The 15,791-nt window shown below is 41.7% G+C and overlaps 2 protein-coding genes across 4 annotated transcripts; one reads left to right on the top strand and one right to left on the bottom strand.

Annotated features, from left to right (window-relative positions):
• Positions 1-452: 452 nt before the first annotated feature.
• LOC137785114 (proline-rich protein 15-like) lies at positions 453-1,733 on the bottom strand. Its single transcript, XM_068576156.1, has one exon. It carries the CDS (start codon positions 1,723-1,725, stop codon positions 1,339-1,341), a length of 387 nt encoding a protein of 128 aa, XP_068432257.1. The 5' UTR covers positions 1,726-1,733; the 3' UTR covers positions 453-1,338.
• A 6,553-nt stretch (positions 1,734-8,286) lies between these two features.
• Positions 8,287-15,776, top strand: oxnad1 (oxidoreductase NAD-binding domain containing 1). Of its 3 annotated transcripts, none has more exons than XM_068575623.1 (8): positions 8,287-8,438; positions 8,997-9,103; positions 9,542-9,608; positions 9,785-9,888; positions 11,882-12,023; positions 13,557-13,802; positions 13,959-14,067; positions 14,262-15,776. In XM_068575623.1, the coding sequence occupies exons 2-8, from the start codon at positions 9,003-9,005 to the stop codon at positions 14,417-14,419; spliced, it is 927 nt and encodes a 308-aa protein (XP_068431724.1). In that variant the 5' UTR covers positions 8,287-8,438; positions 8,997-9,002; the 3' UTR covers positions 14,420-15,776. The 3 variants fall into 3 exon arrangements, with proteins under 3 accessions (XP_068431724.1, XP_068431723.1, XP_068431722.1); XM_068575622.1 differs by having other exon boundaries at positions 8,992-9,103; XM_068575621.1 differs by lacking the exon at positions 8,287-8,438 and having other exon boundaries at positions 8,985-9,103.
• Positions 15,777-15,791: the final 15 nt, after the last annotated feature.

Raw genomic sequence — 15,791 nt, 5'->3', positions numbered from 1 at the left:
CCTCATCATCTCAAAGGAATGCAGCTACAGGCGCGCTCCTCCCTCTAAACATCAGAACTTAAGCCCTAGTTTGACACTGCAGACACTTTGTATACATGGCAGGCATTCCCCAGATGTATCTTTTTCAGACAATGAAATAATCACACTTCGGCCCTGATCATTGCCTCTTCCAGTAAAGCGATGACGAGGCAACAACGTGACTACCAAGAGGAGTGGAGTGCACTGTTTGTTTTGTGTTCATTATATTTTCTTGTAGTGTAACTGCACAAAGTTTGGTTTCTGCTCTTTCTTTTATCAGTGTCCACTTTACGACACTGAGACAGTCTCAAGAGGGACATTATATTAACCGTGCACTGTCCAAGATGAGCCATCGGCTTGTAATTTCACATAATAATAAAGCACATGCACATTCACGCAGTTATCAGATTTATTTATCAGATTTTTGCCTTCATTTAAGTATTCACAGGTGGTCCAAAATACAGCAGTCCTGCTAAGCAAACTACATCTGGATCATACTTCTTGAGCGACATGGTCATATTTCATTCAGCTCGATATCACAATATGATTCTTACTTCAGCTGGACCCAACATCTCATAAAACATGTTGGATTTTATCCTTCATTCAAAGTAGTTTATGTATCTGATTAAAAGCACATCCTAAGCATCATTTCATTTCTTCAGCTAACTGATTTCTTTTCACACATAATTATGAAATCATTTTTACACCTTCATAAATATCCTTCTAACCCTTTAGAATCAACTTTTTTTGTATAATGAGCATTATACATATCCTTCATTATCAAACATATATTATTCTTCTCATAATGTAAACATCTTATGGACAATGTTTTCTAGGAGCATATCACGCAAAAAAAATTGCATTTAAGGATTGTGTTTTTTTTAAAAGGTTGTGGGTCATTTTAGGAGTTGTTCATTGATGACACAGACCGTGACTGAAACAAGGACACTGTAAGAATGTAACTAAATACTGTACTCTTACATACTTACAGCTAATATACTATATATATACTTTTGAGTTGTTATTATGGGATATTGTTGGCAAAATGGTTTGGTAACCATCTTGCAGAACAAATATAATCCATTTCAGATCATTTATTATTGTGTCTGTGGCCTTCTGGCAAATGTCCATCAACAAAAATGTAAAAATTTCTAACATTGGTCTAAAAGTTGAACGCTCCTTGTCATCTTCATCATCAAAATCTTAACCAACACACAGCAGACCTCTTGGTATGTCTCAAGAGAACGAAGCATCTTCATGTACTCAAATCCATCATTTGAGACAAAGCAGTCTTTGATCATCTCCTCCACACACACACCATCACCGCATGTCCTCCCTCCCTGATGCCACGCTCTCTGTCTCTTTGTCCTGCACAGGAAGGCTGGAGCGCACCCTCCGCTTCTCCTTGAACCGACCTGAGCGGGACACCTTCATGTTCCTGCGACATGTCTGCTCGTTGAAGACAGAGTCCAGGTGGGAGTCGTCATAGGTGTCATCCTTGAGGATGTTGGAGTTCCTGGACTCGTGTTGAGACAGGGACAGATCGCCGCTGGCCTTGGAGCCTGCGGGGTCTTTTTGCTTCTCGGCATTTTGTGCAAAAGGGTCAAAGTCCACATCGAAGGTGCTGGATGAACCGGTCTCCTTGGAGCCTCCGCTCTTCTTCTTTGGCAGGAAGGCCTTCCACCATGGGATCCTCTCTGCCGTCATCTTTGACTGGAGGGAGAGGGCACTGGAACAGGAAACATTTACTGTCATTCATTCAGCTGCGATCTTCTCTGCTGCTTCAGCATTATTATTTTAAGGCTCGTGATCTCTGAGGTCTTCATGTTCTGAGCTGACTCCTCTCTAATGTCTAGTAAAACATCAAACTATCCCTTTAAAAACAGTGTCTGCATGTCATGATTCAATAAAATATTGCACTAACACGTTAATGTCCTAACATTCATCACGCTTCATCCTCACCCTCATCATCATCATCATTATCATCACAAATCCTATTCTATGTTTGAATGTTATGATTTGGCCTCTCTCAAATTGAATGTAATTTAATGTCTACTCTCATGGAGATTTTCCACTGGAAAAACAACTTCTTACCAGCTAATCCTGAGCGTAACCAGTATTACCTTCTTTGTAAAACTGGTTTATTGAGTCGTGAGAACAGAAGAGAAAAGCTCAGCAGTGATTCACAGGGGAACAATGTGCAAAACAAGGCTCGAGTTAACTCTTACCTGAGCTATCCTGGTGCAGTGTGTGGACACTCAAAACGACCCGAAGCAAAGTGCAAATGTCACACTTTTGATTGTTCTGGGATGTAAATCCACGTAAGAGGCGAGTGTCTTCTTCTTCAGTGGTGGAGCACTAATGTGACAGCAGTCCCTCAAGAGACCAGAGCAGCAGAATCCATATTACGCACGAGCCAGGTGTCTTGCCTCCTTGCATCTCCCACCTCCCTGCATCTTTTATGTTCGTCCGGTTGCTCTCGTCGAATACCTCTACTCTTCTAATGCAATTCTTAACACTATAACAAACAAGTTGAGACTTTTATAAGGAGCGTCTTTCTTTCACTGAACCAGGTTTCCGCCTCCGAAACTCTCCTCTTGGAGCACCTGTCCTCCCTCCTGATTGGATGAATGCTCAGAGTCGGTCACGTGAGCTCTCGCTCAGGTGAATACAGTGTGATGGTAGGCGGTGCTTGTGGTTGCGTGGCAACATACCCCATGGGAGCTTGCACCTCTTCGGCGACGGAGTAAAAAAAAAAAAAAGGGCCCTTTGTATCAACTGAACCCAACCCAAGTGAGAGAGCCAAATTATGTTACAATTCTGGACGCCCAGTTCTTTAAGCCACACTGACATGTACGTTGTCATGCAAAGGAATGCAATAGAATGCTTTATTCAATTACATGTTATTAATAGCCAACAACAGTAATAGTCTGCTGGCTACTCAGCAGGTTAGGCTCCAAGGTTTATTAGAGACCTGAGGGGGCGGAAGAAGTCAGGGGACTTTTGAAATAACTTTACTGCTCTAGACATGCAATTGTTTCTGTTGTAAGTTTACATTATGTGAGGGGAAGCAGTTTGGCCTGGCGCCGGTTTCACCTGGCTGGCTACTTGTCAAGCGTGACTCTATTCGGAGGTCCTGACACTTATAAGTCCAACTCTGCATGGCGTCAGTTTTCATCAGTTTCATTCTGTCACAAGGACACAACATGTTCTGTTATCATGGCGTTATCAACCCATGCTGCATCGTCTACAGCCCAGTATTCATAGAGTAACATTTGTACAGATACATCTTTGAAATGAGTAGGATTTCTTGACAACTAAAAAACAATTACAAAATGTGAACTAGGGTTTGTATTAAGCTTATGGGGTAGCATTGTCTCATAAATAAATGAAAGTTTTTGTTTTTTACATATGTTTAATACAACTTTTGGGTTGCCAGGTTGAGAAATGTGTCCGTTATCCATCCATAAACGGGACATTAGTCTCTCTAATAATCTGTAATATCTACAGTCATTTGATATTAAGTTAATTGATGGGTCATTATAATAATAGAAGTAGTGGAAAGTGCTATTAAGCTCCACCTGGACCAGCTATTAGAGTAAAGAGCCACTTTCACAGGAATGCGTCAATATCAATAATACCTCTTTTTTAATATGAAAGGACATTTCGCTGATAATGTTGTACTTCAACTTTAGTTACAATTGCAATACATGATTTGTTGGTGTCACAGAGTATTTGTGTATGCTACTGTGTATTTCTACTTTTACTTCAGTAAAGGATTTAAATACTTAAAAGAATATTGCCCTGCATGCCCTGCAACTCTTCTCGATGGTCCAAAGCTAAGACAAAGCATGTGTCATGAGAAGCCAAACGTTTTCTTTCTCAACATGGTGTTGTGTAAATTATTCATTATAATGTTGTCCACAGCCTCAATATGAAAACATGATGTAAACCCAACACACACACACATTATGTCAAACTGCAAAATGTCAGTAATACAAACCTTCTTGAAATAACAGCATTAGTGAGGTGCCCATCTTTAAAACACCATCACATGTTTACAATACACACTTCATTTGTGCACAAAAGTTCAAGCAGCGACCACGTAAAAATCCACTGAATTATAATCAGAGTTTTGTAGCGGATTGGGACATATTGTTCATTAGTCTCATGAGGCATAACAAATGGGAATATCTATTGAGTAACAGATGCATTTTAAAGTGTCAGCTGAGGACAAGACATCTTCCTAACCTGATAGGCGGTTTTGTCTTGGTGTGCCTTTGGATTATCAAATGGTTTCTGTCAAAGACACAGAGTCTGAAAGCAAAATAGAAAAAGACAGAAGAAAGGGGGGAGGAATCAGGTAATACCTTTTGTCTTTCTCCTCCAAAGTTTGGAAGGAAAGTTGTTGTGGCAACAGGAATGTGAGCCGTCTCTCTCTTCCCTTCAGCAGCCGGTGGCCTGCATACCTGGGGGACTCCCTCTCCTCATAACTCCTATCACAGTCGAAACTCTGTGGACTCATTTCCTCTCTGCAGCACACACAGCACGCTGTTCTTCATTGTGCATTATTCTGCACATACAAGTATGCATGAATGCAATGGATATATAAACACATGAATACACAGTGTAATCAATGCAGAGGCGGATGACCCTCCAGATCAACACTCTAGTGCTGTAATAATAATTCATTTAACTATGAATTAATTGACTCTATCTTCTTTTTTTATACTTGATATAGCAGTTATATCTTTTATGATAACTATATTAATTGCTTGGTTAGATAAATATGTGAAAATTGCTCATCTCATTTTTTTCCAAGCCAAAGATGGGGACTAGGAATGTCAGGCCAAAAGTATTAAAAACCCAAAGATATTACATTTTGTTAGAAAAAAGAAACAGATTCTTACATTTAGAAGCTGGAATCTGTTCATCTTTGCTGTTTGACATGTTTTTCCTGATGAAAACTTTAAATAACAGATAATAAACTTCGATACGTCCTGCTGTCCTCCTCACTTGCAGCCATCAGCATCAAGATCACAGGATGTTATCTTTTTAGATCAACTCTCAGTTTTACTCTGCCTCTGTCTCAAATCTGCTAATCTGCTTTCCCCTCCACAAACCACATTTAGTTTCTCTGAAAGGTGATCATTATCTTAACCGGATAAAGAAAACATTTATGCACTTATGTCTCATTGAACAAGGTCCAGTTTTGACAGGGATTCCCTCAGGCTGAAAGCTGAGCGTTTGCCCACTGAGACTGAGAGGCATGTGTAGAATGTGTGTAGAAAACTAAGTGACGTAGAGAGACATTGAACCAGGGATTGCCTCAGGGAATGCTCTCCACCTGCATCCGTTTCTGTCTCTTTTTTTCATTGAAAATTTCAAAATACAAATGTGTATATGAACATCTGGAGGCCACATTAAACAACTTTGGACTGTCAAGTGTAATCCTACATATTGTTTTCCTATAGCGCAGAGACACAAAGTCACATTTTAATCTAGCTAATCTAATAATTAACAGCATGCAATAAGTATTTATAAATCTCAAAAAGGCCTGATCTGATCAAAATAAATAGTTGCTACTGTCCTGTTCACTAACTGAGACAGATTTAGAGACATACTAAACACAAAGTGACTCAGTCAACCATGTGTTAGTATTTATGTTGACGCAGATTCACACAGATCAAATTACATTCGCCCTCTATGCGTGCGTTTGTGTGTGTCTGATGACGGTAGTGTGGTTGATCACGCATGTGCCCTGTGTGCGTATGAGTCCAGTCAGTCACTGGGACGTGATCAACCTGAAAATATCCGTCACTGTGCAGCATTGAACAACAGGTTGAGCCGTGGCGTGCTGGCCATGGGAAAGAGAGCAGGAAGGCAGCCAGTTGGACTGGTAGAGTCAGCTCACAAAGACCTCTCACAGGAAGTGAGCAGCTACTGTGTCTAAGGATAGTAGCACGCACGGAACTGGTTTACTGGCTGTCTGACAGCACAAACACTTTCAGGGCTTTTTAGACACCGGCCACCGCACAGGTACACAAATGTCCTCGATTCCGGCTCACAGCTGATGGGGATATGGGTCTAACAGAGGAGGGAATTGTTCTATCTAAACAAAGAAACAGTCCAGTGCATTTGGGTGGAGCATGCTGAGTTCTGTTCCTGTGAATATAATGAGTTTCGATGTATTGCATTGTGTGCTAGGTTTGAGGATTGTACTGTTTGGCCGGTTTTCCACTGTACCTGTCAGAGGTATCAAACAGCGAGTAAACCGTCTATGCTTCACTGCCGACGCTGAAGATGAAACTGTCAGGAATGCAGAAAGGAATCTTACTGTTACTGGACATTTTCTTTGTTTTGTTCTTTGTCCGTCTGTCTGAAGTACTATTCTTTTACCTGACATGCAGCTATGCACACACACACATAGTTGGTTGAATAAACTATACTTATAAGGACACACTGATTGCACGACTAATGTGAAACCGCCCTATTTAAATTGAACTTGTCATGTTCCAATACATAAATAAAAAAGAAAGCCGCAGTGTTCACACTTTTCCCCAATATCAAGGAATAGTGAATCAACCGTTGTAGCATTGACAACATCCACTTACTTAGAGTAACATGGGTGTATCAGGAGAGCCCGAGTACAAATGTTGAAACATTTTTATAAAATCTGACCAAAGTAGCAACATGAGAAAAGTGTGTCAAGATTATTCTCACAAAACAGTGTGCTGTCTGTAATTTGACCACCAGATTGGGTGTCATTACATGTGGATAATCAGTGAAATATTTACATTTAATGCCAAAGCTGCCAGTGGCATAGACTTACCAGAACCAGGTTTTGAGTTATTTTACACATTTTAATGTTTTAATCTAAAAAGACCTAAAAGATTACCTTGAGAAGGAGCTGACAATTAAGTGAGCAATGCTTTAGACAGACACATTTCATTTCAAGACGAAGCTAAATGAACAACCTCAAACCACATTTTATTTGTGATTAAAGATTAAATATTGCATTGCACTTGTAATTATATTTTGGTATAATGGTTGTAACAACATTGACGAGAGCATTGAGAGTGAACCAAACAGTCAAGTTTAGCCAAAACAAGGGGAGGACTGGCCATGGGGGATACTTGGGGGATCCCCAGGCCGACGGGATCTGGGCCAACCCAACTCCATCACCAACCGGCCCTTACTCTGACATTGCCGGGCCCCGCCACGTCTTGTGCTTTACTGAACACGTTATCTTCAATCTAACCTCAAAGTTTTGAAATCCCTGACTAAAGTTTATACTACTCCTTGCGATATGTGTTCATTCATGGTTTCCACACCCAGCATGCAACATTACTAATCAAGATGTGTATTCACAATCAGGATTTGGATGTTGCTTGCAGGTTTTTCAGAACATTTTAGCCATTTTAGGATATTCTGCCTTGATTTTAAGTCTGCTGGCACTCCGCGTGTCACATGTGTCAAGGCTGTTTCAAGGCTGACTTATACTCGGGTTTTACGCAGAGACGGAAGCACGCAAGACACGCATGAAGGGTCCGTGTACGCTTTGTTCGTCCGATGATCCAACTGCGTGGACAGCCGCGGTTGTAGTTGCAAGAGTATAATTCGCACAGACACACAGACCGATGTATCCGGTCCGTTTTCAAAATGAAACCGGCCTTTTTCTTTTATTTGCTCATTCTTTCTTCGCGGTGTGATACCAAGGGGACGTTGTGTCACACGCACGCACACACACATAATCTTTTATTTTTTGCTTTTTATTACCTGCAAAATCAACTGTAAATATTCAACACTCCCAATTAAATATCCACACTCCCTCCTCCTTCCACTCTGTTTTATATTTAGCATTTCTCTGTTTCTTATATCACCCGCCCCTGTGCTCTGTGAAGTCACTGTGACCTTTGACTACCAAATTATAAATGCTAATTATGACAAACACACACACACACACACACACACACACACACACACACACACACACACACACACACACACACACACACACACACACGATGCATTGAGTGCATGGGCAACGCATCGTGTATTGAGTAGGCCTGTCTGACATTAACTCCCAGGCTACTTTTTTCCCTCAGTCCGCCCCTGGCTGAGGACACACATTACTAAGATTAAAATATAACTGGTACAACTTTAAACGTGCGCGCGTGCTTGTGTACGCGTGTGTGTGCGCGTGTCCGTGTTCTAACCCGCCAGAGGAGGGCGCTGCTGCAATACATTGAAACGCTCAACGTCGGAGAAGAAGACGTTAGTCGCAGTACCGGTCCAAGAAGAAGGAGAAGAAGAAAACATAGTACTGGCACGTTAAACATGAAGACCAATGTTACTCCGAAGATACCGGAGAGAAATATGAATATCACTTGACAAAAGCAGACTTCCAGCTCATCTCGGTAAGAAGAGGTGCTCGCAATGTGTGTTAGATGACAAACCGGCATTGACTGGCCGGGAGCTTTAGCGAGCTAGCTTACCACCAGCGTGACGAAGGAGGTCAAACTTAGTTGAAGATGATCACACTTGTCGCTAGCTCTTTTTTATCAGAAGGCGACTAACATTTTGGAGATATCTTCCTCTTCTTCCTGTCACTCTTGTCCGTCAGAAGACACCGGGGTCAAGGGGGGCGCAGCTGGTATTATGAAAGCTGACGTCCCAGGGCACGTTTGGTGATGTAACTGTTAACTAGTCAACGTGAGGTGGCGTTTAACTTACCCGACATGGAAAACGCTCTGACTTGACACTAATACTAGATTGTTCCGTGAGTTTGGTGTGGGGTGTCATACAACCAGGTGACGTTTCAGCTCAGCATTGTTATTGAGGGGGCTCCGCTGCACGAGGGATCTATCGATCCACAAGCAAAGAGCACGTGACGCTCGCCTCGTATGACAGGTGTCGGCCGTGACAGCTCGCTAACTAATGCCTTTTGTTTCTGGTCTTTTCTGATGTCAGCCCAGGTCGCGATGGGCGCCCGCTGCTTCTTGTCTTCCGCTGCCCGACGCTTCATTCAGCCGAGTCCCACTGCAGGACTGCTCAGCTGCTGCCGGCTGCTGGGCCCCACAAAGTGAGTTTTATCTGAGAGAATCGGCTCTGTTGATTTGTCTTCTGCTGCCCCGGCTGCTCACTCATGAATCAATGTAGCAAGGGATCTATAATGTGACATCATCCAGGGGGATGCTGGTTACATCACCGACCAGGAGTAAAAGTGTCACCACTGAGATTATATGTGGTGATATGATGAGCTTCTCAAATGTTTGTTGGCATCCCGAAAACAAAAGGTTACTTTCCTCTGTTTATATTGGGGCAGCAGCGAAAATGTAAATGGCCAACATGTGAAACTATCTGCATTGCTAGACACAATTTGGTTTGAGTTATAATTTAGGTGGACTGGCCCTTTAAGGTTTCTTTGTTGCTTGCTGAGAAGGGGCGCAAAGTCCACCTGTAGTTTTTTAATATTCTATCGAGAATGTTTTAGATACAAAACAAGCTCCTTTTTTTTCAGAAGAAATATGTCCTCCGAAAGTCAAATGGACCACCTAGAGAAAACATCGAGCAACTACAGACAAAATGTAAGTTGTTATTTTCTAGTTAAATACATTCATCCGGTCTGTGACACTTTTTAACAGTATCATTTGCTGACAGTTCATCTGTAGGTCATTAACCCATTCTTCTGTGTGTGTGTGTGTGTGTGTGTGTGTGTGTGTGTGTGTGTGTGTGTGTGTGTGTGTGTGTTTGCCTAACACAGGCTGTGTATCCAGCTCAAATATGTGGCATCATGGATGAGTCGGAGACTGTGAGACGTTTGAGAATATCTGTCCACCCGGACTTCAGCTTCAAAGCAGGACAGTGGTAAGTAGACACAAAATGTTGTATAACTTTAAGGAACATTGTCACATTGTGTTGTGACTTGAGAGGGGTTACGTTTTAGATGAAACTGCATTGTTCAGGGGCTCAGCTGTTGTACAGACGATTTATCAATCAAAAGGAAACCTGAAAGAAAAAGGTGAACACATAAACAGTCAATATTCTCATATGTCACACATGTTCCGTTTTCTTTTCTTTCTGATATGAGCCCAGATCGCTTTGGCTAATGAGACTAAGAGAAGTGAGAAAGTTACTCTGGTGTAGATGTGTTTTTAGGTCTCATTTTGGGACCCCTCTTGTTGGGCCAAATTAATAAAACCAACTTTGGATGAACCCCCTGTTCTTCCCATTCTGCCGAAATCTCAAAATAAGTTACCATGGTAACTCTGTCTTCATGAAACCGAAATGAGCAGGCCCTGCCAAACTAGGTCTAAGTGACTGTCTGAGCTTTATGAAACAGCCCTCTGGTGTCCTCGAAAGTGCTGCAATGCTCACAGTAACCACACGGTGGTGGCATTATGTTTGCTTTGCCCGACCATTGGCCTGTTGGTTTTCCGTTCTCACGTCATCTTTCGAGGAAAAATAAGTTTACAATCCGACACATTCGAAACGGACAACAGCTCAAGGTTCATGTTGTTAAAAGACAAGTTGTTGTTCAGGAATGTGTCGCGTCAGCTAAAAGGAAGAAAAAAAAACAAAGCTTATAAATTAATTAGAGCCTTTTCTCGAGTAAAGATGAGCTCAATAGTTGGGGACTTGATGAGCTTAAGTTTGCTCATAGATTGGTGAATCTCCACCACGTTGCATGCACTCTTGCAGCTTTGACTTAAAAGGTGTTTGAGACTCAGTGTCTTGTTTATGAATGTAACGCATTACATTAGGAAATGTTTTACCTTTTCAGGTAATGTTCATTAACTCCGTTACAGTCTAATAATAACAAGTTCATTACTTCAACTTTGAGGGCAGAGCTTTTTTTCTCTTTCTGTCGATGTTATTAGTACCCAGAACATGCCGTTTATGTACATGAGCCCATACTGTAGGTGGGCGGTAGTGGTGAGGCATACAACCGACAGCAAGTAGCCCTGCAGCAACTGATAATGAATGGAAATAGATGGAAATCCTTGACTTTCAGTATTTCAGAGAAAATGGAATGTTTAGTTGTTCGTCTCCAGGTGGGAGAGGAGGAGGATGTGGGTGGAACATATGTGTGCATCATCACAGCAGATCCATATTTATGAGGCCTCCGAGGCTCGGGAAGTCAGTGTTTCTCTCCAGCATAACAGTGGGTCATTGTGTTGTTGGAACGTTTGCCAGACTGTTAAGTATTGCTGTTTTCTTCTGGGCGTTCTCTCCCTCTGCACTCTGCTTGTTGATGGACCAATGCCACCACATTGGTTGTAAGACTGGGCTGCTACACTTTGTATAGATTAACTAGCAGGCAACTTTCCATCTGGTTTGGGTTTGTTCTACTTGTTTTCTGGAACAGGCTGCCACGTCAATTCAGGTCAAAGGTCACCACCCTTACCCTCAGTTCAGCATGTTTTTACTCTTGAATTAACTGTTTGAAAATCTGATGAGTAAGCGATATTTTCAGTTAGCATTACATAACTTTTGTATAAAAAACACAAAGACCAATGGTTATTATGTTTTATGACAACATGTATTTAATGCATTACAACTAATGGAAACAATAGAATAGAAACAGCACAATGTCAAAACAACCTTCCATTGTCAGAAATAGTATGTAAGTGTAAAGTCCAGGAGCTGATTTCAATCACTGGAATACATATTTTGTATAACTCCTGATAATTTAATGCCCTCCAGTGATAAATATTATATAATGAATACATATTTAACATACCTTGACAGGTTTTAGTCCAGATAATGGATAATCATGTTCAAACATCCACTTAAATAGTTGGGATAAAAATATTAAATCGAGTTTACTAATTTATCAAATAATGAATTTTGTGTACAGGGTGGATTTCTTCATCCCCGGCGTGGCGACAGTGGGAGGTTTCTCCATGTGCTCCAGCCCAAGTTTGCTGCAGAGGGAGGGCGTTGTTGAATTGGCCGTCAAATACACCAAACACCCTCCAGCACACTGGATCCACACCATGGTGAGTAGCGCAGAGAAGTGCAATAATGTAAATTCCCTAAATGACAAAGTGTGTGGTAGTTTTCCTGGAAGAGTTATTGAACGTTACTTGAAAAGATTTGGAATTCCAGAAAAGAATATCTGGTCATCCTCGTGTCTAATGTCAAATATTTTGGAAGATCACATTGCCAGTGTGTGCACCAGAGAGATGGAGAAGAAATGTGAAGGTGAGGGCGTAAGAACAGAGATGCAGAAAGAGAACAAGAGGAGCCATCAGGGTGTTGAGAAATGGTTCTGGTGTTATAGAGTGAGGAAACTGCCACATAGTCATACCGTTGGTTATTTTAAAAAGTTAAGTGAGAAAAGGAAAATGGCAATTCAGTGTGTGTGTGTGTGTGTGTGTGTGTGTGTGTGTGTGTGTGTGTGTGTGTAGATAGGGAGGGAGATATAGATAGATAGATAGATAGATAGATAGATAGATAGATAGAGAGAGACCTGGAGAAGTAGTGAGCACCTACCTGTACTAAAAGGTAACATTAACAGCTAGCAAAACACTCCCAATTGAACATTTAGTTCATTAAACCACTTAAATTATAATCCATTTCATAATTTTCTTTTAGGTGTCGTTAGCAATAGCCATAGGAGCCCTGATGTTTTTTAATCATTTGCAATTGCTGTCAAGGGTTAGTTAAAGTGACTCAGCAAATTTTGAAAATGACCTGCTTAGTAGTTCTGAAGTACAATTAAGATAATGAAGCTAAAAACTCAAGAAAAGTTTGTGTCTGACTAGAGCAAACGGAAGGGGGGAATAATGGTTTGGGAATGCATAAATAAAGGTAATATACAAATATTATTGATGCATAAAGTTGTATTTTGTCTGCTCCAAAATATATCTTATTTAATCCAGCAGTACTAATGCGAGTGGTTGTGGAAATATGAATCGTGTAACCTTCCTGCCTTTCCCTTCCATGTCTGTACTCTGCGTGTTTGTTTGCAGCTTCTGTGGTTGATGATGGGCTCTAATAAATAGCTTTGAGCTACTATGCCTTGTGTAAATATAAGTATCAGAACGCAGTGTGATGTGTTTGAGCTTTCTGAGACTTCCAGCTCTCTGCTCTGGCATCGTTTGATGATCCATTTGTTTGATATTGCGCTCTGACTCCTCTCTGTGAGCAGGAATAGTGTAGGAACCACAACAGCAGATTAAGAAGGCCAGCGTTATTACACATGTGTGTGTGTGTGTGTGTGTGTGTGTGTGTGTGTGTGTGTGTGTGTGTGTGTTTGTGTGTGCTCGCATGTGTACAGAAGCAGATGTGTTTATCTGCTCTTCTTTTCTTTTTCTTCAAAAGACCGTCTCTGCACAACTTGTGAAATTGCTTTCCCCATACAATAGTTGATCTTAAAGTGTTTGTTTCCTGAAGCTCTTTGCCAATGTTGTTAAAGAAATACTGTATTTCTTTTATGGAATTTATTTCAAAAGGTGTATTTCAGCCACTGAGCAACGAGAATTGTGTCTAAATTACCCAATAAAGTCTGCTGCCGTCTCTCCTTTCAGTGTGCATTGGGCTCTCGAGTGGCCATGCGTGTTGGCGGGGACTTCGTCTTCAACCCAGCGCCCTCTGACCCCTCCGTAGATTTGCTGCTGGTGGCCGGCGGCGTCGGAATCAACCCCTTGTACTCCATCCTGTTGCACACAGCCAGTCTGCTGCATCTCAACCATGCCTCTGGTGGGCGGGACTACAAGATAGGCTCTGCTCACCTCTGCTACAGTGCCAAGAACACCCAGGAACTGCTTTTCAAGGTGTGCTTTTAATTTTCTTTTTAACCGTTTTTGGGGGGAAGTTTAGGACACTGACTTTTAACTTCTGCATGTCTCTGCTAGCTGCACACACAGCAGTGTCCACATGTATGCCTAAAATATGTGTGTAAGGACCTAAACTATCTACCGTGTTCCCAGAGCTCCATCATCGAGGCGTGTCGGGAGTTCCCTGACAAGCTCTCATGTGACCTTCGCGTCACGCAACAGAGCACAGATGTCGACTCGCACCTCCCGCCATTTATCAACAGTAAGCAATGCTCATACACACACACACCTTTTCTTTGCATGCAGGGATGATTTAGTGACTGTCACGTTCTGCCACAGCCTGTCTTTTGTTGATTTATCTCTGTCGTCATGTCAAACAGGTTCTATCAAACCTCCATGTGGGAGACAAAGAACGGAGTCTTGATGAATTGATTGACTTCCTTTGTGTCTCCACAGGCGGGAGAATCACAGAAGAGGAGTTGCGGGCTCATGTAGACCCGCAGAGGACTTTGTGTTTCCTGTGTGGGCCCCGGCCCATGATCGAAGCACTTTCAAAAACCCTCATGGACTTCGGCCTCCCGAAAGATAAAATTCTCTTTGAAAAATGGTGGTAGAACCTTTTTTTTTTTTTAAAGGATTCTCAGAAACCTCCCTTACGGGGAGGAAGTATGGAGTACAGTGAGACTGGAAACCAAGTGAAATATTCCAGTGATAAAGGACATTTAAATGAGGACGTTCACCCTCCGTTCCCTACTACTGCAACCTGTGCCTGATCTGCGCTGGGACCGCCCACTCTAAAGCGAGCAGCTGACTCGCAATAGATGAGTTTAATTTATTATAAAGGAAGACTGCGCACACTGTAAAATCTCAATTAAAGCAAGACATCGTTCAGCTCACTGCTGAACAAATCTGCAACTCTATGTGTATAACAGACACATCATTTCACAGCTGTTACACATCTTCGTATCTGATCTCATACCCAGTTTGTATTTGATTGACTGAAGTTTTGCTCAAATAAATTAAGTGATAAGTCTTAACTTAAATTTTAACCTCAATGTTCAGGCAGTAATACAAGCAATCCTTGAAGCAATAATTTTTCCTTTTTCAGAAAACACTTCCTTGCGAGAATTGGATGCGTAAAAGCTCAGTGGAGAGTGTAAAAATGACACATTGTAGATTTATGGGGTGTTATGTGCTGAACTATATTTAGAAAGTCTCTACACCAATGCAAGACATAATCCAACACATAACTCCACGTAAAACTGCAGCACGTCTGTTTTTTATGGACGAAAAAAGCAAGATATAACATGTTAAATAGTGAGCTTCAGGCAGATTTTGTAAACTTCCAGCTTTCGATATCCAACTCTATGCAAGTAAGTGAATAAGTGCAATTCCCCAAATATCCAACTAGTCTTTTTAAACCACCAGAGTACTGGAGATCAGTGCAAACTAGCAGGCGTCATTTTTGTCAAGTTATTTATTTGCAGTTATTTATTTGCAGAATGGAAGATTTGAGCGTTGGTTGGCTGAGTTTGACTGAGTTACATTGAAGCGATTTGTTTTTCACATTTTATTCTCATGCAAACTTCACACCTAGTGTATTTTTAGAGTGAAAAACCTACCAATCTCCCACATATTGGCCAGCGTCCCTGCCTCTATCACACACTCATACATGCACAGTGCTTATCTTGCATACACTGTTACTCAATCACACACATCCACATACTCATGAACGAGTGCAGTCTCTGGGTGGCGTGAGCGTCCCATGGTGCACTGTAATGGAACCTCCAGGTGGTCTCTGACGGGCTTGGATCACTGAACATCCCTTGGAGATGGTTACGAGCGTCTTGTTGTCGCGTCCCAGTGGGGGTTACGCGGTCGAGACTCATTTCAGAGTTGTTTTTTCTTTTCCTCCTCGTATGAGGAAAACAGTTTGGGCTGATAATGTGAGATTTCAAGGAAATAAAAGAAATTGAGTCAATCTGT

Source organism: Clinocottus analis, unplaced genomic scaffold (assembly GCF_023055335.1).
Source record: "Clinocottus analis isolate CAN_PGR_092001 unplaced genomic scaffold, fCliAna1.0.p SCAF_14, whole genome shotgun sequence".
NCBI classification, from domain to species: domain Eukaryota; kingdom Metazoa; phylum Chordata; class Actinopteri; order Perciformes; family Cottidae; genus Clinocottus; species Clinocottus analis.
Note: the sequence above shows the minus strand (reverse complement) of the source record. Positions and strands in the feature narration are given on the sequence as shown.